Source organism: Myxine glutinosa, chromosome 14 (genome assembly GCF_964187855.1).
Source record: "Myxine glutinosa chromosome 14, kmMyxGlut1.1, whole genome shotgun sequence".
Lineage (NCBI taxonomy): Eukaryota > Metazoa > Chordata > Myxini > Myxiniformes > Myxinidae > Myxine > Myxine glutinosa.
Window position 1 is genome coordinate 21054781 of NC_136274.1, and position 24941 is coordinate 21079721.

The 24941-nt window shown below is 43.5% G+C and overlaps 1 protein-coding gene across 1 annotated transcript in view; it reads right to left on the reverse strand.

Moving 5' to 3' along the window:
- The window catches only part of ATRX (ATRX chromatin remodeler), a 447777-nt gene that overhangs the window by 52810 nt on the left and 370026 nt on the right, over positions 1-24941 (reverse strand). The window contains exons 16-19 of the mRNA XM_078768164.1: positions 19157-19297; positions 18463-18640; positions 17328-17465; positions 2969-3144 (exon numbers count right to left, since the gene is read on the reverse strand). Of these exons, the coding sequence (XP_078624290.1) occupies positions 2969-3144; positions 17328-17465; positions 18463-18640; positions 19157-19297 (633 nt within the window). The remainder of the gene's footprint in view (positions 1-2968; positions 3145-17327; positions 17466-18462; positions 18641-19156; positions 19298-24941) is intronic.

Below are 24941 nucleotides of genomic sequence, written 5' to 3' on the forward strand. Positions count from 1 at the left end.
TACTGATTGCCTGCAAAAAGGGACGATACCAGAAAGTAAAGCATGGTGCCTGATTTGCAAAAGCCAATATACCAACAGTGAAGCCATTTACAATAGTCTTTTTTCTTTACATCATTTAAATTTTCACTAAGCTGGCCTCCAAAACCTGATGCAAATTGGGCATTCATTCTCTGTCATCCAGGCCATTCCTTGAAAAATCAAAGCTACTCAGCCTAAAAAGGCCGTTGTCCATACTTCAGTGGAGTACTGCTCTCCCCTATGGGCTGGCACACCAACAACATATCTCTACTCAAATTTGAGGAACTGGGATTGGATGAAAACTGGGTGTTAATACATCCTTTTTGAAGATGATTAACAGGTTGCTCATCACAAAAAACCCCCAAAAGGCCTCGCCAAAATGACAGTCAGCCATCTTGGTCAACCCACTGTGACATCACTGGGTTCCTAAACCGCCATTTTGTTTCAGCCAATTGAGATTTTTCACTCACTAACAGGGAACGTGAGCTGGGTTTAGACTGTTGTTTGACAGGTTTCTGCATTGGTCCTGTGGTCTTGTGTTTGGGAGGTTTGTTGTTTTTGATTTAACAATGTTTAAAAATATGACCTGTCGGCCGATGGTCTTGGATTGGTTTAGAATAGTAGCATGGCCGTGGCGTTTTCGCCGAATAAAGTTGTCTAAATGAAGGTTTTGGTAAGTTATGGATATTATTGTATGCATGAGGTTATATGCTTTTGGATTTTGTTCGGATTGTGCACTGATTGCTTATAAATCGGGATTTATGACTTTGTAAAGGAATTCCTTGGGAGAAAATGGACTTTATGCTTTGAGCAACCTCACAGGTTTATTTCAACTTTGATTTGATTTGTTTTCGGTTTTGGTGGTCGCTGAGGTGGCTGAACACTAAACGACAACAAATTTGGTGGAAATCCGATAAATTTTGACAAACTTACAGCCTTCAAAGGCGTAGCTACTCACACCGTTCCGTTTACCTGTGTTTATGTGGCTTTCTTCGCTAACCCGAAGAGAATCAGTTACTGTCGTTGTTTACCCAGACTGAATTTCTGCACGAACCCTAAGCCGAATACTGGAAGGCCGTAACCACTGCCGCCGTTTACCCACACAGCTGTGAATTTCTTCACGAATACCTCAAGCGAGTCATAGTTAGTGCCGTCATTTACCCACGCTTCTTTGAATTTATTCACTAACCACAAACCTAATATCTAAAGATATATATATATATATATATATATATATATGTATATATATATATATATATATATATATATATATATATATATATATATATATATATATATCATCGCTCATACATATATATACTAGCCGAATGCACCCGGCGTTGCCCGGGTTCTTTTTGAATGAATTTACTACTATAATTCAGCTTTTACTCGCGGCCGTAGAAGATTGACTACTATAATTCAGCTCAGCTTTCAATTGCGAAATGGGCCCAGCCCGGCGGAAGTGGCCTCGACCGGCCTCGCCACCTAGCCTATAACCTTCCCGGGGCTCGTCCCGACATTTTTTGTTTCAGAAATTTCCTATCTTTCACCGTTCAGGAGATTGGCACGTGCAGCCAAACAAACAAACAAACAAAAACTTTCTTTTACATATATATAAGATATATATACATTTAACATTTAACTGAGGAAGCAAACTAACCCTATGACATGACGCTGACATCATGTGCATACATTATACCAACATCACCTCCAAACTAGGAGGCATCCACGTGGTAATATCTGTGCCACGTGGATGCCTCCTTGTTTGTATATATATATTGCCATCATGTACCCATGCTCCTGTGACGTTTTCTCTAACCCGACACAGAGAGAGCCGTGGTTACTCCCACCGTTTACCCACACTGATTTTCTTTGTCAATCCGAAGCCTAATACCTTAAGGATTTCACATGGCAAATTATGATGATCAGTCATTTAAATTTTACCTTTAATATTCTGACCTGCCTCACGTGTTTATTTCAACTTCATTTGATTTCTGTGTTGGTGTTCGCGGGAGTGGTTGTACACTCGATTACAACAAATTTGGTAAAAAGCCAATGGATTTTGACAAACTTGCAACCTTTAAAGACCCACACCCCTTTCCCTTCCCGTCACTCTCCTTAAAGTTTAGAGTTGATATGTTATGCTTAAAAAAAAAATCATTCTGTACAGTAACTCGCGGGGGGTAACGTGTTACGCAGGTGGGATATTCCGAGAAGCAATGTTGACAGTGCAAATGGTGGGATATCCTGGAAAGCTCCGTTCAAAGTGTGAATGGTGGGATATCCCGCGAAGCTCAATGAAAGCGCAGCTTAAATATTTTCATGTGGCCGCAAACAGCCGTGAAAACGCAAAGCACAGGCCTGCGAATGTAGAAGCAGGTCATGCTTGCAGCTCGTGGAAGATATGTTTTTTTGTGTATGCACAGTTGTTTTGTGCATGGCTGGTGGAAGGTATGTTTTAGAACTGTCATGCTCATGGCTCATGTCGTCGTAAACCACGAATACGTGGGACACAGGGTCGCAAATGTAGAAGCAGGTCGCAATTTATCAACTGCAAATAAGTGGAACCCGCGAATGTTGGGACCATGGATGTCGGGGTCCGACTGTATCACGCTATGTTTAGTTTTTGGCCCTATCACTCAATGGTTAAGAATCACTTTAAAAAATTCTCGGATCCGGATCCAGATTTGGATCTTCGGCAAAATGTTATCAATTCGTCCTTGTCATACACCCAACCTGTCCACCAAATCTTGTCCGAATCCGTCCACAATGTTTTGATATATACTGCTCACAGACAGACAAACAAACAGAGGGGTGAAAACATAACCTCTGTCCACCTTCGATGTCAGAGATAATAATAAAACAAAGAGATGCAACATTAACTGTGCAGTAAAAGCAAAACATTCCCAGGTGAGCGCCATGTGATATGGCGGGAAGTAATTGTTCTGACCTGTACACAGCCGGCGAGCAGCTCATACAAAATGTGCGCACGCTTCTTCATGACTCGAACATCAGAAAGTGTCGAGTCTGAGCACTGCCCGTTCTGAATGGGGTTGATGAAACGATTGCGAAACTCTCTTGAGGATCCAAGGAGATTTTCTTTGATGAAGTTGACCATGCAGTGGTCTGTAAAACATTGGGAATCAAGTACAAGAGGAATACAATGAAAATAAGATAAAAAGGCAGAAAAGCAAAAGGAAGAAGAGAAACAAGAGGAAGTAATGAGAAAGAAAAACAAAAGAGGGAGGAAAAGGGGGCAGAAGGAGGGAAGAAGGTTGGAAAAAAAAACGAGGGAAATAGGGGTGGTAGGGGGGGGGGGTGAGGGGAGGGGAAGGGAAGAAAAAAAGACTGCAGAGAAGAGTGAGGGGGGGGGGGGGGGGGAGAAAAAAAAAGATGAAAAGGTGTGCATGGCAGCAAAATAAGAGGTGAAAAGAAAAAATAGGGGGATGGGAAATGGATAAATACGGGGTAGGGAATGAATAAAGAGGGGGTAAGAAGTGAATAAAGAGGGGGGAGGGTATGGTGTGGATAAAGAGGGGGGGCAGGGAGTGGATAAAGAGAGGGGAGGGAGTGGATAAAGAGGGGGGTAGGGAGTGGATAAAGAGGAGGGGGGGTAGGGAGTGGATAAAGAGCAGGTAGGGTGTGGATAAAGAGGGGGGTAAGGAGTGGATAAAGAGGGGGTAGGGTGTGGATAAAGAGGGGGTAGGGAGTGGATAAAGAGAGGGTAGGGTGTGGCTAACAAGGGGGTAGTGAGTGGATAAAGAGGGGGTAGGGAGTGAATAAAGAGAGGGTAGTGAGTGGATAAAGAGGGGGTCGGGAGTGGATAAAGAGGGGGTCGGGAGTGGATAAAGAGGGGGTAGGGAGTGGATAAAGAGGGGGTAGGGAGTGGATAAAGAGGGGGTAGGGAGTGGATAAGGAGGGGGCATGGAGTAGATAAAGAGGAGGCAAAGAGTGGATAAAGAGGGGGCACGGAGTGGATAAAGAGGGGGCATGGAGTGGATAAAGAGGGGGCATGGAGTGGATAAAGAGGGTGTAAAAAGTGGGAAAGAGAAAAGAAAAGGGAGAGATGAAAAAGGCAACCAACATTGATGGAAATGTGCATGGGAAGAGTTGGACAAGGTTTGAAAATGTAGATCACATGAATCCGAAACACTTAAAATCATATACTCTTCCATCTGGGGTTTAACTCCACAGGAAATATTACCTGTCAGATGCATTCATCCAACAATGGCACATTGGTAGGGAATGGTCATGACAAGTCATTTGCCTCATTTTCTCAAATCGACAACCATTAACATCATTCTTCAATCAAAAACTTATCTCAGCCAATCCCACCAATCCAAAGCAAATCTCCCCACCCATCATCCAATTCCCGTTTGCCCTTTCCAATAACGAGTGTTGAGGTTCTTTCTTTAACCGTCATATTCATGGCATCACGCAACACACAATGACTGTTGAACGAACGAGCCGCTGCCTTGGTCCATGCCACAATGCGGCATTTCTTGAAGATTTTATTCTTATTTTTCTTTTGTTCAATCCTCCGCTTCCCTGTCATCACCTTCTCCAGATGCGCACTCGTCCCTTGTGCTTCTCTCCTCTGCCATGTGGACATTTAATCTTAGTCACTCAAATTCTTCTCTCTTTGAGGTCCTGGACATTTAGGGATTCATGACATTTTTTGTCATAATTGCTTTGGAATAACACGATCAACAATTTTATGTCTCACCCAAACATGAATCCTCTTCTTCCCCATTGATGGAGCATCACCCTCTTAAAGTAAACCAAGTAACAGGTTAATGGCATCATACATATGGATCAGTTCGTACTTATCTGGAAGGAAAATCGGTTATGCTGCATTATTAAAGACATAGCAAGGTACGAATGCGTAGGTAAAGGTAATTTGACCCACCATGCCTGTCCTGCATCCACACCCCATCATTCTCTTTTTCTGCAAGTAGTGCTAATTATTCAGCTTAACACAAGCGGGGAAATCAATAAATGTACCAGCCCACGCTGGCCTATTCCTTAAAATCATTAATTCAGGAGGATCTTTACTCTCATCAACCTAAATGCAGAGGGGACAGATCAGATGGGGTGTATGATCTCACCAGGACAGCGTGCTCCAAGATGCGGCACTCACTGCTGGCATCGCATGTGAATGACCGCTTGACATTTATTACCCTCGTCAGAGAACAGGGAATTGCATTTGGGTTTGTTAGTTTGTCTGTTTGTCCACACATAACATGAGTAATGAGTATGTCTATTAATTACATACCATTGGAACCAAGTACGTCTATTAAATGTGTACTAATTACCCAATGGAATGTACAATATTAATTACATACAACTAGGTCTGTTATTAGTCTCTCCCCGAAAGGGTGGTGAAACTATTGCAACGACTCTGTGTGTATGTGTCTATCGGTGCGTGTCTGTCTGTGCATGTGTCCCTGTGTGTGTGTATGTCTCTCTGTGTATATGTCTGTGTGTGTATGTCTCTCTGTGTGTATGACTGTCTTTGTGTGTGTATGACTGTCTTTGTGTGTGTATGACTGTCTTTGTGTGTGTATGTGTGTACGTGTGTACGTGTGTACGTGTGTACGTGTGTGTGTGTGTGTGTGTGTGTGTGTGTGTGTGTGTGTGTGTGTGTGTGTGTGTGTGTGTGTGTGTGTGTGTGTGTGTGTGTGTGTGTGTGTGTGTCTGTGTGTCTGTGTGTGTGTGTGTTGGAGTTGGCTGCTATCTCCACACATGGCTGGGTTTCAGGAGACGGAAACCCTACCAGGTCCGTGTGTGTCCCCATCTATATATTTTTCACTCTAATTTGTTTTCCCTGCAAAGGCTTGTCAGAATATTTTATTGATAGGGCCCCATAAAAAAAGTATTATCTTATCACCCTCGCGCGCATCACTTTTGGAAGAATTCCGATTTTTTTTATTTATCGTCTTTTCGGTCTTTTTTTGCTCGAAAAGCGGACGATTCCTTTTGCGCTCCGGAAGTCATCGGATCGATAGTTTTTACTTTATGCGCATGCGCAGTTACCACAATGACTGTTGATTCTTTGTGTGTGAAAAAACAAAAACAAAAAAAACCGCTCTCCCTCATCACTTCTCCAGCCTGGATAGGGTGATAAGATAATTTTTTTTTTTATGGGGCCTAACACTGACGTCATCGGTCAAAGTTAAAATCTGAACATCTCTGAAACCGCTCAACGAAAAAAGTGGAAACTTGGCATGCCATCAACTTATAATTGGGTGTAAAGTGTGATAATGATGAAATCATCGGTGTAGTGGTATTCTAGCCATAATTAGTTGAATCAATATCCTTATATGAAAAATCTGAAACTTCCTATATCTGATCTGCAACCCGGGATGAGTGGAAACTAAATTTATGATGTCATCGGTCCATCGTGTGGCGGCAATAATGGATTGAAAATAAAAACATAAAATTTCTTCTCCTGAACCGCTTAACAGATCGACACTAAACTTTATACATATGATAGACTAGCCAAGATGATCGTAGTTTGAATTTTTTTTCATATTCATCTTCATCGACACAATTTAGCCTCAATGTGCACAAATAACCACCTTTAGAGGCCATTTTTCCCCGCAAAGCGGGGGTTGGCCTTTTTCGGGAACCGTGGTTGTTGTTGTTTTTCGGTCCCCTTTTTGAAGCAATGTTTTACGGCCGGATGCCCTTCCTGACGCCAACCCTTTTTGCCGCCCTTAACGACAAACTCAATGTGCACAAATGTAGTTGGTTAAATATCCTAATAATCAATCAATAATCAATAAAGCTACAGATAATGGCAATGTATGTGACCTAATAGGGTGCATTGATGATATGGGTAAATAGACCATAATAATAGCGTGTTCAGTAAACATTGGTATTTTCTTCATAATGAGTACGCGAGTGTAGGCTATGCGCTCTCCCGAGTGAGTGCCGTTCTAGCTAATTACGTAATAACACACCAGCGCACAAAATACACCACACAGAATCACACAAAAGTCCTGGTGGGGTGTCTAATCTCTGATTGCTATTTCTAGTTCATTTCGTCATCGAAGCTGCTGACTAAATTGAGATTCAAACCCAAACCAGATCCCCGACTGCAAGCTTGCCACAAAATAACTCTCTTGTCGGATTAGTTAAATACGGCTATAGCTATGTTCAAATCCATATCATGCGAAAGCTCTTGAAGAAAGCCAAGCATAAATAGGATATTGCACAAAAAAATGGCTGAGAGCAGGAAAGACAAAACATCACTCAATTCATTTTTTCAGTGATTCTAATTCTCCTTACTTTTGCATCCAAGTCTTTAGAGCTTGAACCTTTTTTCCTTGATGAAGAGAGGAGGCACTGAACACAAGCATTTCAATTCGGGATCATCGCAAACATCCATTTTGGACCTTGGATGTGGGATAAAAGCGTCAGCTTTTTACCGAAGCTTGCAAACACACACAACTGCATTCCTCGTTGGAGAACAGGCATGGTGTACAAAGACAAGCTGCAGCTTCAACACACTGTGCCCTGAATGCCAACCTATGTTGAAAGGAAAAATGGCTGGGGTCTGCAAGGGGGTTACCTCAAAAAAACCTTTTTGCAAATTGGATTCACAGCAGCGTCTGTAATTACCGCAATCCGTTTGCTTTCACCGAAAGCCTCGGCATACGTACGGTCATGATTCATTCCTCATGCAGGTAAAGTGTTACACACATTCAGTGTCTGCACGTTTGTCTGAGCCCGACTGGCCTCCCCTGGAGGAATTGGAATTCACTGCCCACCTGTCCCATGCAAGGTTACCGGTTAAAAGTCATTCTGCTCCTGCCCAAATGAGGCTCTTCGTTTGCCCACCTTGTTAAATTCAGATCATCCAAGTCAATCATTTGCCCATTGTGGCTCTCCCAGGCAACACATCTGTCAGAGCAAGCACCATCTGCTCTGACCTGCTTGCTGATGAGCTGCTGCAGGCTAAACACTTTTTTTTTTTTTAAACAAAGTCGGACGAACCTTAACCAATGAGAGGAAGAAAACATTTTATTTCGTTCAAGTGTGGTACTGATTAACATTTGAAAACGTAGGCTGACGAGGCACATCCATCCTGAGCCCACATTGAAAGGTAATTAGAAAAGGTGGAGTTGGAATTCAGGTATCGTTAACTATAATGCCCCAACTCTCAAAACATTATGGTGTTATTAGAACATTACAAGAAAATCTGATTAATCCACCAAAATTTGGGCACTGCTTTGGATATTTTTATCATGGCTAGAAATAATAATGGGGTCATAATAGTCTTCCTGTTTCAAGGCTGGCAGGATGACCAAGAGGTGCACACACCTGCCGATATAGCCTGGGTTCGAATTTCAGCCCAGCTATATTAAACTGTCATACAGGTTTTGCATAGGCACGAGGCAGGGTGATTAATCATAGGTGTGCCATCCCTGCAATGCATGTTAAACCGGACGTCTCATCTGCCGGTATTCGTTGGTGGATGTTAAAGATCCCCACTGCATCTTTCACGAAGAGTAGGTGAGTTATCGCCGGCAGCAAGAACAAACAAGCGTTACGCCTAGGTCCCCCCGGTGAAGTGATGAGTTGACAAAGTGGAAGACGCAAGGCGGCCATCTTGGATTTATTTTGACGTGGCGACCCAATTTTCAATAGCGTTCCTCCTTAAGCGTAGATACACCCACACACCAGATTAGAAGTTAGTAGTTCATTTATTTTTCAAGATACTAATTTTCAATTTTTTTTTTTTTTTTTTTTTTTGTATACTGAATCGAGGCTCGTGAAAGAGCTAACATTTACTTCACAAACAAATCAACCAGACAAACAAAATATATAAAAAGAGGGAGCGGAAAACAAGATGGGGAGAGAAGGGGAAGCACACAAACACAACATTTGAGAGCAGGAAGATGTGTGGAAGGGAGAGGGCTTGGGGGGAGGAGGCGTGGGAAGGGGGTGGGGGGGAGGGAGAAGTATAAAACACAAGGACACCAAGGACTTCCAGGACAGAAGTTGGTATTTCAAAAAAGTGGAATTGGGGTGAAATTAGCGGGGGTAGAAAAGATCAAGGTTTTGGATGGGGGAAGATAAGAGATGGTGGTGAACAGCTGTTTTAAAGACCTGGAGGGAGGAGTGGGATTGAAGGGAGTGAGGGAGTTTGTTCCAGAGGCGGGAGAAAAGAGGAATGAAAGAGTGAAGGTGAGCAGAGTCTTGATTTTGGCAGTTTTACCATAAGAGGGTTGCTGGCAGATCTTGTGCGCCCTGCAGGATTATTTGGGGGACAGAGCACAGACAGAGCAGGGGGAGTTAGGCCAGAGAGAAGTCGGTAGAAGACAAAAAAAACCACCAACCTTCCTGCGGTGAGAGTGTGAAAGGCAGTCAGAATCTTGGAGTTAGCTTCATCGCGGGAGATTCCAATGATTCTGAATGCTTTGGTTCCAACAGCGTGAAGACGAGCTAGGTGTGAGGCAGGAGCACCAGCCCAGAGGGGAGAGCAGTATTCCATTGAGCTGCGGATGAAAGCCTTGTATGTGGTGAGGAGCTCAGGTGTGCCAAGGAAGGACTTCGCACGACGGAGGATGCCCAGTCGGCGACTGGCTTTGGAGGCCAGCTTGGAAATGTGGTTTTCCCAAGAAAGATCATGGCAGATAGTAAGACCCAAAAGCGTGAGCGACAGAACTTCTTGGAGAGGATTGTTGAGAAAGTAGATGGGAGGGTTGTCCAGTCGATGTTTTCGGAGAGACATAGTAAGAGTGTGAGATTTGTCAGGATTGAAAGACATGTTCCACTTGTTTGCCCAGTCTGTGATTTTGTCCAGGTCTGCAGAGAGTGAGGAGGCTGCAGACTGCCGATCTGAGGGATGAAGAATGGAGCGACAGAGAGTAGAGTCATCAGCAAAGAGATACAGAGGATTTTCAAGAGAGTCAGAGAGATCATTGATGAAGACCAGAAAAGGCACAGGGCCCAGAACACTGCCTTGTGGAACTCCAGCCTGAACAGGAAGAGGAGATGAGAGAAACCCATTCAGGGCCACACGTTGACTACGACTCGAGAGGAAGTCCGCCAGCCATGCGTGGAGATTTCCATGGATACCAAAAGAGGAGAGTTTGGTGAGCAGAGCGGGGTGCCAGACCGTATCGAAGGCACGTGATATGTCAAGGGAGACTGCTCTAATTTCCTGTTTGGCATTGAGGACCTCCATCCATTGTTGAGAAAGCAGAAGCAGCATGTCCAGGTCTGAAACCAAATTGATGATCAGAGATCAAGCCATTGGAGAAGAGGAAAGATTTCATATCTGAAGCAATGATGGATTCCATGACTTTGCTGATAATTGGGAGAAGGCTGATTGGTCTGTAGTTGCTGGGATCTGTTTTTGCACCTTTTTTGTGCAAAGCGGTGATGTTGGCAGATTTCCAAGCAGATGGAAGATGACCTTGAGCAAAAGAGAGGGCGAAGAGAACAGAGAGAGGGAGTGAAAGAGCGGAAGAACAGGATTTTAGGACCCGTGGGCTGATGCCGTCAGGTCCAGTTGCAGAATCCGAGTCGAGGGTTGACAGAAACTTTTCCACCTTGTCAGGAGGAAAGGACACAGAGTCCAGGAGCAGCTGGGTACGACTGGGTACGGTGGGTACAGAGAGGGATGGGTTTGGGACACAAGATTTAGAGGCAAACACAGAGTTGAGGCATTCAGCTTTTTCACGTGCGGAGTCAGCCGTGTGGCCATTTGAGGTGAGGGAGGGGATGGAGGGGGAACAAACACCAGAAACAGATTTGACCAGACGCCACCAGGATTTGGAAGAGGGAGACAGATAAGAGAGTTCGGTCCTGAGAACGGAGAGATATTGTTTCCTGGCTCTCCTGAGGGTGGACACACACTTGTTTCGGGCTTTGTGAAAGGAAATGAGATTTCCTTCCGTTGGATTTGCTTTCCAGGAGACGAAAGCAAGTTGTTTCTGGGCAATAGCCTCACCACAAGATTCCGTGTACCATGGACGGGAGGAAGGGTATGACAACAGAAGACAAGATGGGATAAATCTGTGCATGAGAGAGAGCAGTTTGCTTTGGACGAATTCCCAGGAAGAATTGATGTCAGAGGCAGTGGAGATGGGAGACCAATCCAGACGATTGATGGCTGCTTGAAGACCGTCCCAGTCGGCCTGAGTGAAATGCCAGACTCGTCGACGCTGAGGAGGCTCTCTGAGAATGGTCAGAGAGATGTCCACTTTAACAAGCACATGATCAGAAGAGCCGATTGGAGCAGAAGAAGAGCAGCAGACATTTTCAGGGAAGTTAGTCATAACCACGTCCAGAAGAGAAGATGCTCCGTTGACTGAAATCCGGGTCGGGAAATTGACATTGTGTCAGTCCCAGTGAGTCACAGAAGTCCTTTGCTGAAGAGCCATGGCTGGTGAGAGAGATACCCACACCCAGCCAACTGGCATGGTGACAGTTGAAATCACCACATATGAGGAAGAGAGAGTTGGGATGGGTAGATAGAAGTTGGTCCATATTCTCAGACAGCGAGATGTAGATGGAGTCATCACTGTTTGGTGGACGGTACAACACACATATGAACAAAAGGTGGGAGCGAAGGGGAAGCCGTAGTCAAAGGTATTCCTGGGGGTGAGGTGGAGAGAGGGCATTGCAGGGCGAGTGAGGAAGAGAGTTTTTTATAAAGATAGCAACCCCACCTCCAGGACGAGGCTCAGGTCTATCATACCTGAGGAGGGAGTAACCTGGGAGAGATACCAAGGAATCAGAGACATCATGAAGGAGGAATGTTTCTGTGAAGCAGATCACGATCAATAGGGTTCTTCCATATGCCTAGTTGCACCCACACACCAAATTAGAATTTGGTCCTTCGCTTACGCACGCACGGACATATTTCACTCACAAGGTTCAGACATATATATATATATATGGTGGCCGCCATCTTGGATTTTGATGTGGCGACCCAATTTTCAATAGCGTTCTTCCTTTTGCCTAGATACTCCCCCACACACCAGATTAGAAGTTAGTAGTTCATTTATTTTTCAAGATGTTCCGCTCACAAGGTTCAGACATACATGGCGGTGGCCATCTTGGAGTTTGATGTGGCGACCTAATTTTCAAATAGGGTTCTTCCATATGCCCAGTTGCACCCACACACCAAATTATAATTCGGTCCTTCGCTTACACAAGCATACACAGACAGACGCACACACGGACGGAGGGGAAAACCATAGTCCCCCCTTTCGCTCCGCGGTGCGACGGGGGACAAATATAAATTCCAACTCTAACCTTCAGAGGCACTGCATCAGCAGCTCAGCTGTTCCCTCAGCAAAGGATGCTACCTTCAGTCATGTGCTGCATATGAAAGAGGAAGTTTTCATTAGCATGTCCTATGGCACCCAGAACAACTTTAAAACGCTCTATTTTAAAAGTTACATGAAGGCACCTATTTAACGGATTCAGATGTCTTTGGAATCGGATTTGCACTGGAGTGGGAGCCTTTTCAAAAGTTTAAACAAGCGTTACGCCTCGGTCCCCCGTCGTTGAAGTGATGTGAGTTGACAAAGTGGAAGACGGAAGGCGGCCATCTTGGATTTTGACGTGGTGACCCAATTTTCAATAGCGTTCTTCCTTATTCCTGGATACACCCACACACCAGATTAGAAGTTGGTACTTCACTTATTTTTCAAGATATTCCGCTCACAAGGTTCACACATACATGGCGGCGGCCACCTTGGATTTTGACATGGCGACCCAATTTTCAATAGCGTTCTTCCTTTTGCGTAGATACACCCACACACCAGATTAGAAGTTAGTAGTTCGTTTATTTTTCAAGATATTTCGCTCACAAGGTTCAGACATGTATATGGTGGCGGGCATCTTGGATTTTGACGTGGCGACCCAATTTTCAATAGCATTCTTCCTTATGCCTAGATACACCCACACACCAGATTAGAAGTTGGTACTTCGCTTATTTTTCAAGATATTCCGCTCACAAGGTTCAGACATACATGGCGGTGGCCATCTTGGATTTTGACGGGGGTTGCACCCACACACCAAATTAGAAATCGTTCCTTCGCTTACGCACGCACGCACGTTCGCCCACACGCACTGACCCACGCACACACGCACGCACACACGGACGGAGGGGAAAACCATAGTCCCCCTTTCGCTCCGCGGTGCGACGGGGGATAATGACGACCTCACTCCAGAGACATGACCCATTGGAGGAAGATTGAGCACTTTTAAAATTCAGCGATGCAAAACCAAAACGCACGTTGAACCCACCGGTGAGTTCTTGCAAACCTTCTGAACACAGATATGCAATTCAAAACTGTTCAGGGAAGGCAACATCCTTTTACGGAGTAAAAAATGAACATGTATGACGGACAGCTCCTACGCAGGCCTTCCACCAGTCGATGCGAAGATAACGTCACTGTTATTATGAACACCAACTTCAAAATTGGAGTAATGCAATTTGAGAACTCAGAAATACCGAAAGTCAACAGTGTGTCGCACTTTCATTGAGAATCTGGACAAAAGAAAGACGATGGTAAAATGGGTGCCACACATCCCAACAACCCTAACCCTAACATCCCCACAGCACAGTAAAAGCTGAACTGCCTGGCTCTGTGTCAACAGCATCTTCGGCATTTTCTTTCTTGGAAGGTGATACTTTCTTGGGACGTGCCATTTTTGGAGATGGAACCTGGCATTGCAATTATGAGAAGCCAGAACTGAAATATTGTTTCAGAGTGGAGAGGGCCAACTTCTCTGTGTAAACAAACATAACATTTGCATAAACATTTCAGATTTTGCAAGGTGGGCCTTTTTTGGGGGAATTTGGTTGCAAATTATTCCTGTTTGGCATTTAGGTGATTGCTTACCGATGACAACAGTTTGGTTCACTATTCGGTTGCTCCTCTGCGTAAACCAATCAGGGCAGTGAAAATTATACTGCCATACAAGGCAACTTATTATATATAAATTGCCTTATACGAGATTTGCCAAGGTTTGGACAGGAATCGCTTGCCATGCAGTGACAATAGTCTGCTGCAATTCACGCACAGAGGTCGGCTGCTGGTCCAAGTGGTCGATTTGACGCGTTAATTCTGCCCACAAGTTCTCTATCGGATTCATATCCGGGGACATGGCAGGCCACTCCATATGCTCTACACCACGGTCAGAAAGAAAGTGTTGGATCATGCGAGCACGATGAGGCCGTGCATTGTCATCTTGGAAGACAAAGTTTCCTCGAAAGGCTGCACGAGCAAATGGAAGCAATGTTTCTTCCAGAATGGCCCTGTACTTGAACTGGTTCAGGTTTCCATTCAGCACAACCAGGTCAGTTTTGCCCCCTGCATGAAAAGCAGCCCAAACGGTCACCCCACCACCTCTAGCTTGGACTCTTGGCACTATACAATCTTCGTTGTCGGCTTCATGCACCTGTCTGCGCACTCGGACGCGGCCATCTTGACGATAGACCAGAAATCTAGACTCGTCACTGAAGATCACGTGATTCCAGTGTCCTGGCTGCCATTGACGGTGCTCTCTGGCCCACTGCAATCGGCGCTGGCGGTGTTGTCTGGTCAGGCGTGGCTTTCTCAGGGGACGCCTGGCACGATAGCCTGCTTGAACCAGTCGTTGGTTGACTAGCCTTCTGGATACAAGCACATGTCAGTTGCTGCCACTCAGCCCATATTTATTATTTAAATATTTTAAAAAATATTTTAAAAAAAAATAATATTTTTTAAATATTCATTTAATATATTCATGGATATATATATATATATCTATATATATCTATATATATCTATATATATATATATCTATATATATCGATATATATCTATATATATCTATATATATCTATATATATCTATATATATATATATCTATATATATCGATATATATCTATATATATCTATATATATATATAGCCTTGGCATTTAATATGGAATATTTTTTTTTCCTTGACTTGGGTTTACTTTCTGAACTCAGTATATCAATCTGGTGTGTTTCTTTTACCCTTCGGTGATGTCTTTGTTGAAAGAACCATGTCACTGATTGTCTTTCGCAGCAAGAAGTCAATAACAGGATTATATCACAGGTGGCGTGACAAAATGTAAGGACAGGTACATTTGACGATTGGCTTCACAATCGGGTATATAAGGGTTGATGCGTTCTGTATTAGTGGAAAACAACTGCTGCATGTCTACAAAAGTTATTGCCGCTACCCCTGGAGATGGTCCGTCAACTTGACAATGCTGTTTGTCATGGAGTGGTGGCTTTACGATATTCTGGCATGAAACAGCGTGCTATTGCTCGGCAGTATGGCATCACTCAAGGTCAGGTGTCAAAGATCCTGAAACGAAATGCTCAGAGGGGTGTGCCTACTCCAATACCGAGGCCAGGACGTCCACGCAGAACCACAAGGAGAGATGATCGCCAGCTGCACCGGTTAGTCTGCAATGGCCGTACCAAGTCAGCTAATCGGCTTAGGGCTGAGTGGCAGCAACTGACAAATGTGCCTGTATCCAGAAGGCTAGTCGTGCCAGGCGTCCCCTGAGAAAGCCACGCCTGACCAGACAACACAGCCAGCGCCGATTGCAGTCGGCCAGAGAGCACCGTCAATGGCAGCCAGGACACTGGAATCACGTGACCTTCAGTGACGAGTCTAGATTTCTGGTCTATCGTCAAGATGGCCGCGTCCGAGTGCACAGACAAGTGCATGAAGCCCACAACGAAGATTGTATAGTGCCAAGAGTCCAAGCTGGAGGTGGTGGGGTGACCGTTTGGGCTGCTTTTCGTGCAGGGGGCAAAACTGACCTGGTTGTTCTGAATGGAAACCTGAACCAGTTCAAGTACAGGGTCATTCTGGAAGAAACCTTGCTTCCATTTGCTCGTGCAGCCTTTCGAGGAAACTTTGTCTTCCAAGATGACAATGCACGGCCTCATCGTGCTCGCATGATCCAACACTTTCTTGCTGACCGTGGTGTAGAGCATATGGAGTGGCCTGCCATGTCCCCGGATATGAATCCGATGGAGAACTTGTGGGCAGAATTAACGCGTCAAATCAACAACTTGGACCAGCAGCCGACCTCTGTGCGTGAATTGCAGCAGACTATTGTCACTGCATGGCAAGCGATTCCTGTCCAAACCTTGGCAAATCTCGTGATCAGCATGCCTCGACGTGTACGTGCTCTCCTGAATGCTCGTGGGGGTTACACGAAGTACTGAACTGTAATTTTACTGTCCGTAATCCCAGTCATAATTTAGCTTTTGTTTTTGTTGAAATTTTTTTTTGGCTAATGTGCAAAATAAAGAGATACTTCTGGAAAACGTACAGAAGTTTAACACAGTACTGTCCATGAATTGAGTTCGATATCAGTTTACATCACTTTCAAGGATCAATTTATTTGCTTCGAAATGTCAAATGTGGTTTTTGTTTCTTTTAAGGGTCACATTAACAAAATCTAGAATAATTTCAACATAATTCCAATGAACTTTTGGTTCTAAGTCATCTTGAAAAGTAAGTTCACCCCCACAAAAAAAAATATTCCATATTAAATGCCAAGTCTGTGTATGTATGTATGTATGTATGTATGTATGTATGTATGTATGTATGTATATGTATATATACATATATATATACATATATATATATATATATATATATATATATATATATATAAAAATATATATACGTATATAAATATGTATCTCGAAGCCGATACTCTTACACACTGCAGCTACAGAGCTACAATGGATGATCGAGATATGCTAACTGCCAAAGGATACCTCAATTTCGTTAGAATGCCTTGATCAATATTCTCTTTATTCCATCCAATGTTATGTTCAAATTATCCCCTACATTCTGATAACTTATATTTTCTTGAACACTGCATTCTGATACCTTCAAATAAAGCACAGGTACGTCGTCACACACGGGCAAAAGGAATTGATTTTAAAAAACAACAAACCTCCTTCGCTTTTTGTCTAAACTTCATCCACTAAGAAATTATGGAAACTGTGATTTGCAGGAAGCAATATTTCTTTATCAAGGTTTGTATATACTGTAGAAACCTTCTGTTTGGGCAAAACACAATGAATTGATAGGCGAAGGACAGAACGTCAAACTGAAAATGTCAAAATACAAATGTTTTTTTTCCATCACTGAGACAATAAATAACGATAATATGAAGAATGCACAGCAAGCAAAATGGTTAAACAAAATAGGAACAAAGAATGGCTTTATCCACCGCCAAGCACGTACACCGACCGTTGATATTGCAGGATGAGTCACTGTACGCTCACTCACATTCAAGTAGATTGTTCTGAAGCGGTGTGCCCGTCAGGACGATGCGGCGGCGGGTCCGGATCGCGTTCATAGCCTTTGAGATGGCAGACAGCTCATTTTTGAGGATATGGCCCTCATCGCAGATGACAAAATCTGGGCCTGATCAATACGTGCCATGTGAAGAAACAGTCAATAAAATATATTCATGGCGATTTTCTACATCCCACAGTAAAGTTACAATCCAATAGTAAATATTTTTTGAACCAGCAGAAGCCATGGCATAAATGCCACAATATATAAAAAAGGGAAGCCATTTATTATTGCGCTGGTTGAAAGAGTTCAAATGGGAGGTTATATATTTCTTATAAGCAAAGAAAATGTTTTCAGGAGCAATTAAACAGCGGTCTGTTGCCTATACACCGTCCACGTTCAATTTTCTGTCTGATTGGGGAAAAAAAAAATCAAATTTGCCCGTAGGTTTGGATTAATCTGAAGCAACTTTTACTGAACATTTTTTTCTCTCCGAGGAGCGTTTATGTTTTTCAGTGAGGGACAGACAGACAGCATCCGCCAATGTATAAATCAGATTGTTCTGAAGATCCACAAGAAACAAAGATAAACTAGAACGGGCACTCGGTAGAGCGCATACCTTCGCCGCAGCTACTGTTCTGTACTTGGCATGGGAGTGTAGGGAACAGAATTCGTGACCTTGACCTTGACCTTTGACCCGATTGCTCCCAAAATCTAATCAAATGTGTCCCGTATAATAACCAATCATCCCACCAAATTTCATGCAATTCGGTTGAATACTTTTTGAGTTATGCGAATAACATACACACACACACACAGACATACAAATAAATACACAGCGATCAAAACATAACCTTCCGCTTTTGCGAAGGTAATGATCCAAAAAAACACCAGAAAGGAAAGTCGACAAAGATAAATTCGCGTAAAGATGAGCGAGAAATAAAGAGAGTGGTGATTAAGGAACACAATAACTTCATGCAAATATTTTTTTTGCAATATTCACAAGATGTTGTAGAAATAAGTTGAAGGAGGAGGAAGTGACAATGTGTAAACAATAAAGCAGAAGTGCTATGAAGCGACAGGAAGTGGAAACAACACCAAAGAAGCAATGTGAGCATTATTGTACCAGGGTCCACCAAAGATTGCTCAATGATCTCCCGCTGCTTCTTGCTTTTGACACTGCGGCCGCTGGTGAGATTGCGGTACATTTCGTAGCCCATGATCATGATTCCACCATCGTCCATCCAATGCCGCAACATACGGGCACGGTCAACCACCCTCTTCACCGTGGTCAGCTCCCAGACCTGTAAAAATGCAAAGGACTTGCTTTGTACGATATAGAATTTTGGATGTTCCAAACAATGAAAGGGGAAAACAAAATCATGGAGGCTGAAACATTTTAACAGGCCAGGAGGGTTGAACAAAATGTGGAGAATAAATAATTATTGGCTATTAAGAACATCAGAAATATATTACGGCTAAATCAGAAATTTCAGTTTTAAAGCCTTCTTCCTGATAAATTTGTGAACAAAATGAACCGAAAGTGACAAATAAAAGGGTGCTAAAACTAACCAGGGTCTAACAACAATCAAGGTGCAGCGACAACGACAAAAAAGATGAGGATATTGACGACATCCTGCAGTATCTGAGCATGCTTGTACACCTGTTTCACCTTTGCCCCATTGTCTGTTGAATATTGGCCCTCTGATCTGATTACATGTAGTTTGCAAAGCTAATAATGATCATTATCATAATTACTTAATACCCATCATCAGTAAATGCAAGAAAGAAAGAAAAGAAAGAACATTCTGCTGTGGTACCTCTGGCTCATCTTCAATATCACCGAGCCATATCTGGAATTCATTGATCCAATTGAGGACGGTGTTGAGTGGACACACAATGAGAGCGTTTCGGAATTTCAACAGGTCTGTTCTCAGCACCGTGTGTAAGAACGCCACGACCTGTGGGAACAGAATCACAAACGGATCGCCTTGGCTTCAGGAGATGGAGGGGGGGGGGGGGGGGGAAGCGGAGGGGGGATCAGCACTGTTTCACTTCAAAAAATATAACTATCTGGTCAAAACCATATCCTTAAATACACGAGTCACTTTCCCCAAAAAACATCAAACTCCAAAAATAATCCTCCTTGGCATCGCGTCATCTCTTTAAAAGAGTAAACCAACACCAAACAAAATGTCCAGCAAGCGGCAGCAACGTGCTTCTATTTTATTAAGCAGAGACTACACTTGACAGAATTGATTTTTAACAGTCCCTCCGGACCTCGCAAATCCATAGCAAAGCACCTACTTAACAAAGTTCAAAGATGTCTAAATAAACATTTGCTGTATTTTCAAACCACAAAAAGATGTCACGAGCAAAGACATATGGTTCAAAACAAACTTAAGTCAAGAAAACATGCCGATGAGGGTAAAACGATGAAATACTGTACCTCACAGTGAAGAACTAGAACGGCACTCTTTGACATCACGACATCGACCGATATGCCTCCGCCCACATTATTACAATGCTTGCACCAAGTTTGATTCAAATCCATTCAGCTGTTCTCAAGTAATCACATTTCGACCTGACATGACCTCTTGACCCCAAAATTTAATCAGTTCATGTTTACATCATTATACATACCTGTACCAAGTTTTAATTTCAATCCCTTCAGCTGTTCACAAGTTATCACATTTTTACCTGACATGACCTCTGACCTTCGTCCTTTGACCTTGGGACCCCAAAATTTAATCAGTTAATATTTACATCATTATACATATCGGTACCAAGTTTGAATTATATCACTTCAGCCGTTCTCAAGTTATAGACCGATTGCAGACTTTGACCTCTTGCCCTGCAATATCTAATCAGTTCATCTTTACATCATTCTACATCAGTGTATCAAATTTGGTCAGAATCCCATCACTGGCTGACAAGTTATCATGGTAACAGTATTTTTTTTTGCCTAACATGACCTCTGACCTATGACCTTGTGACCACAAAATCTAATCAGTTCATCTTTATCTTATTATACATACCGGCACCAAGTTTGACTAAGATCCCTTTAGCCACTCTCAAGTTATCGCGGCAACAAAAACCTACGAGGGACGGAAGGACAAACCAACGAACGGACAACCTGAAAACATAATGCCTCCGGCGACTTCGTCGGTGGAGGCATAAAAATGTACAAGGGTGTTGAGAAAGTCAGAAGGAAATGACGGCACTTTTCGACATCGACCGATATGCCTCAACCAACATTATTACATCATTGTACTTACTTGTACAAAGTTTGATTTGAATCCCTTCATTTGATTTCAAGTATCACATTTTTACCTGACATGACTTTTGTCAGTCACAGGATTTTAACCCAACATGGCCTCTGACCTTTGACCTCATGACCCCAAAATCTAATCAGTTCATCTTTACATCATAATAAATACTTGTACCAACTTTGGTCAAAATCCCATCACTGGTTCAGGAGTTATCAATGGGCTCTGTCCCCCAAATATTCCTACAGGTTGCACAAGATCTGCTTGCAACCCTCTTATGGTTATAAAAAAAAAATAACCACATTTAGAGGCCATTTTTCCCCGCAAGGCGGGGGTTGGCCTTTTTCGGGGACCGTGGTTGTCGTTGTTGTTTTTTGGTCCCCTTTTTGAAGCAATGTTTTACGGCCGGATGCCCTTCCTGCCGCCAACCCTTTTTGTCACCTTTTATGACAAACAGGGAATTACCAGTGAACTGGTACTCAATTTGCCGACCTCGGAAGGATGACAGGCTGAGTCAACCCCCCTGGCGTTAATTCAGCGATCGACCGGGATTCGAACCCAGGATCCTAAGCCGGCACCCTAGCCGCTAGCCCAACACCATAGCACTATACAAACTGCCAAAATCAAGACTCTCTGCTCACCTTCAATCCTCTTTTCTCCCGCCTCTGGAACAAGCTCCCTCACTCTCTTCAATCCCACTCCTCCCTCCAGGTCTTTAAAACAGCTGTTCACCACCATCTTTTATCTTCCCCCATCCAAAACCTTGATCTTTTCTACCCCCGCTAATTTCACACCCAAATCCACTTTCTTGAAATACCAACTTCTTTCCTGGAAGTCCTTGCAGTGTCCTTGTGTTTTATACTTCTCCCCCCCCCCTCCCCCCCTTCCCACCCTCCTCCCCCCAAGCCCTCTCCCTCCCACAGATCTCCCAATGTCCCTGCTCTCAAATGTTGTGTTTGTGTGCTTCCCCTTCTCTCCCAATCTTGTCTTCCGCTCCCCTTTTTATATACTTTGTTTGTTTGTCTGTTTGATTTGTTTGTGATAAATGTTAGCTCTTTCACGAGCCTCAATTCTGTATACAAAAAACAAACAAAAAAAACAAAACAGGTTTTTACCTAACACGACCTCTTGCCTTTGACCTAGTGACCCCAAAATCTAATCAGTTAATCATTACATTATTATACATACCTGTACCAAGTTTGACTGAGATCCCTTCAGCCGTTCTCATGTTATCGGAGCAACGAAAACCTATCACCGACGAAAGGACGGACAGGACAACCAAAAACCGGGACAACCCGAAAACATATTGCCTCCAGTTGTTGTTGGTCCCCTTTTTGAAGCAATGTTTTACGGCCGGATGCCCTTCCTGCCGCCAACCCTGTTTGTCGCCTTTTATGACAAACAGGGAATTACCAGTGAACTGGTACTCAATTAGCCGACCTCGGAAAGATGACAGGCTGAGTCAACCCCCTGGCGTTAATTCAGCGATCGACTGGGATTCGAACCCAGGATCCTAGGATCCGAAGCTGGCACCCAAGCCGCTAAGCCAACACCAGGCTATAGTGATGGAGGAAAAAAAACATATAACTGCAAGGGATCTGAAACGGCTGGTGTCAGAAGTGAATCCACCTTGTGTGTGTATTTGCCAAAACTTACAATAGCACACGATTTTCAAATGTTTGAACTCCACTCCCCAGCCAGCAGCCCCCCCCCCCCCATCCCACATCCTCAAATACCTCTCATACAGGACCATACGCAGTACTGTACTTCGATATACAGTGTGGATGTACAAGTGCGCACACACGCACACAGATAGTCAAGATCGGGTTACTTAGACTTTGGTGAAAGAGGATTGTTTAAAGGTGCATCAAAAGCTCCAGGTGCGAAAAAGCAATGATGGGCCAAGTGGACTCCTTATTTCCTTGTTCACGGCCATACAGGATATGTGACCACTCGTTACACTGAGAGTAATCCAGTGGAGACTGTGGACCATTCATATATTAATTTTCATTCAGTATTATTACAAATCCACGTATTTAAAGGCAGTTGATTTGATTCACAACAGAGTATTGACATTTGAAAGATGAAGTGTAGAGGTGCAAGCCAAGCTCTGCCCTGCTCCCCGTGGGGAGGGTGGTGGAGCGGACGTGGCAATCGACATGGAACACTCAATCGCCCAAAGAGCCATTGTTTAACGTTTTTACATCAATTTGACAATTGAATTTTTCCTTCTTGCAAAATTGACCTGCCATATTTTATAGTAGTGCGATTCAGCAAATTTCTGGGGATATCGGGCCAGGTGTTTGTAAACCTGTGAGGAACAAACAAACAGACTTGCACATGCACACATACACACATTTACTGGAGATGGCCCCTAAAGAGGCACAAGTCATTCTGTGTTTAGTTTAGTGCAATCTTGAGATATCTACCCATGTCCGCTGGAATGATGAAGTGTATGGATTTAATAATGGGATCTTGAAGTGCAACAAGATTGGTGTCCATGTTGTGAATAAGAAACGTCTTGGACCTTAACGTACATCTGAATGAACAAGAGATATCCATTTTTTAAAATATTTTCGTTTAAATAACGATATCTGCCAAACCACGTGCCCTATCGCAAATTCCAAAAGGACATTTTAGTGCTGAACAGATCTGTGAAGTTTCCCCTCGATTGGATCAAAAATGAGGGAGGAGCTCAGTTTTAAAGGTTCATGCTTAAAAACGTCATAACTCTGAAACCATGCGACGCATGACGTCATGCTTGTTGACTTTTTTGTTCTTCATGGGTACGCGATTCTGCCTGCAAAGTTTGGCCTCGATCTATCTGTTCAGCCGTTGCAGAGAAAAAGGGGTTTTCGTGTCTTCACGAAAAACAATATGGCGACCGAACCACGTGACCTGTGACGTCATAATTACCATTAAAATATTCTACAGACCGAGTCCATCATATGGTGAATTTTTTTTATCTCAATCGGTCCTATTATTGCAGAGAAATTGGTTTTTAAAGGAAATTAAAACGTACAAGCGTTACGCCTAGGTCCCCCGTCGGCGAAGTGATGTGAGTTGACAAAGTGGAAGACACAGAAAACATGCTATGATATGATATTTCGCTCACAAGGTTCAGACATACATGGCGGCGGCCATCTTGGATTTTGACGTGGCAACCCAATTTTCAATAGCGTTCTTCCTTATGCCTAGATACACCCACACACCAAATTAGAAGTTGGTACTTCGCTTATTTTTCAAGATATTCCGCTCAAGTTTCAGACATACATGGCGGCGGCCATCTTGGATTTTGATGTGGCGACCCAATTTTCAATAGCGTTCTTCCTTGTGCCTAGATACACCCAAACACCAGATTAGAAGTTGGTACTTTGCTTATTTTCCAAGATATTTCGCTCATAAGGTTCAGACATACATGGCGGCGGCCATCTTGGAATTTGACGTGGCGACCCAATTTTAAACAGCCTTCTTGCTTGTGCCTAGATAAATCCACATACCAGATTAGAAGTTGGTACTTCGCTTATTTTTCAAGATATTTCGCTCACAAGGTTCAGACATATATATGGTGGCGGCCATCTTGGATTTTGACGTGGCACCCCAATTTTCAAAAGCCTTCTTCCTTATGTCGAGATACACCCACAGACCAAATTAGAAGTTGGTACTTCGCTTATTTTTCAAGATATTCATCTCACAAGGTTCAGACATACATGGCGGCGGCCATCTTGGATTTTGACGTGGCGACCCAATTTTAAACAGCGTTTTTCCTTGTGCCTAGATACACCCACACACCAGATTAGAAGTTGGTATTTCGCTTATTTTTCGAGATATTTCGCTCACAAGGTTCAGACATACATGGCGGCGGCCATCTTGGATTTTGACGTGGCGACCCAATTTTCAATAGCGTTCTTCCTTATGCCTAGATACACCCACACACCAGATTAGAAGTTGGTACTTCGCTTATTTTTCAAGATATTCATCTCACAAGGTTCAGACATACATGGCATCAGACATACATGGCGGCGGCCATCTTGGATTTTGACGTGGGTTGCACCCACACACCAAATTTGAATGCAGTCCTTCGCTTACGCACTCCCGCACGCAAACACGCACGCCCGCACGCACGGACGGATGGAAAAGCCATAGGCCCCCTTTCGCTACGCTGTGCAACGGGGGACAAAAATGGCACTGAGTTAAGGATCATCAGAATTATCAGAATTCCCAAAGTTCAAAGTGCCATAACTTTGTTAAAAATGATCGAAACGTCGTGAAGTTCGAACTTGACCTGTAACTTATCATGAGGAAACCATGTACCAAGTTTGAAATCATTAGCATT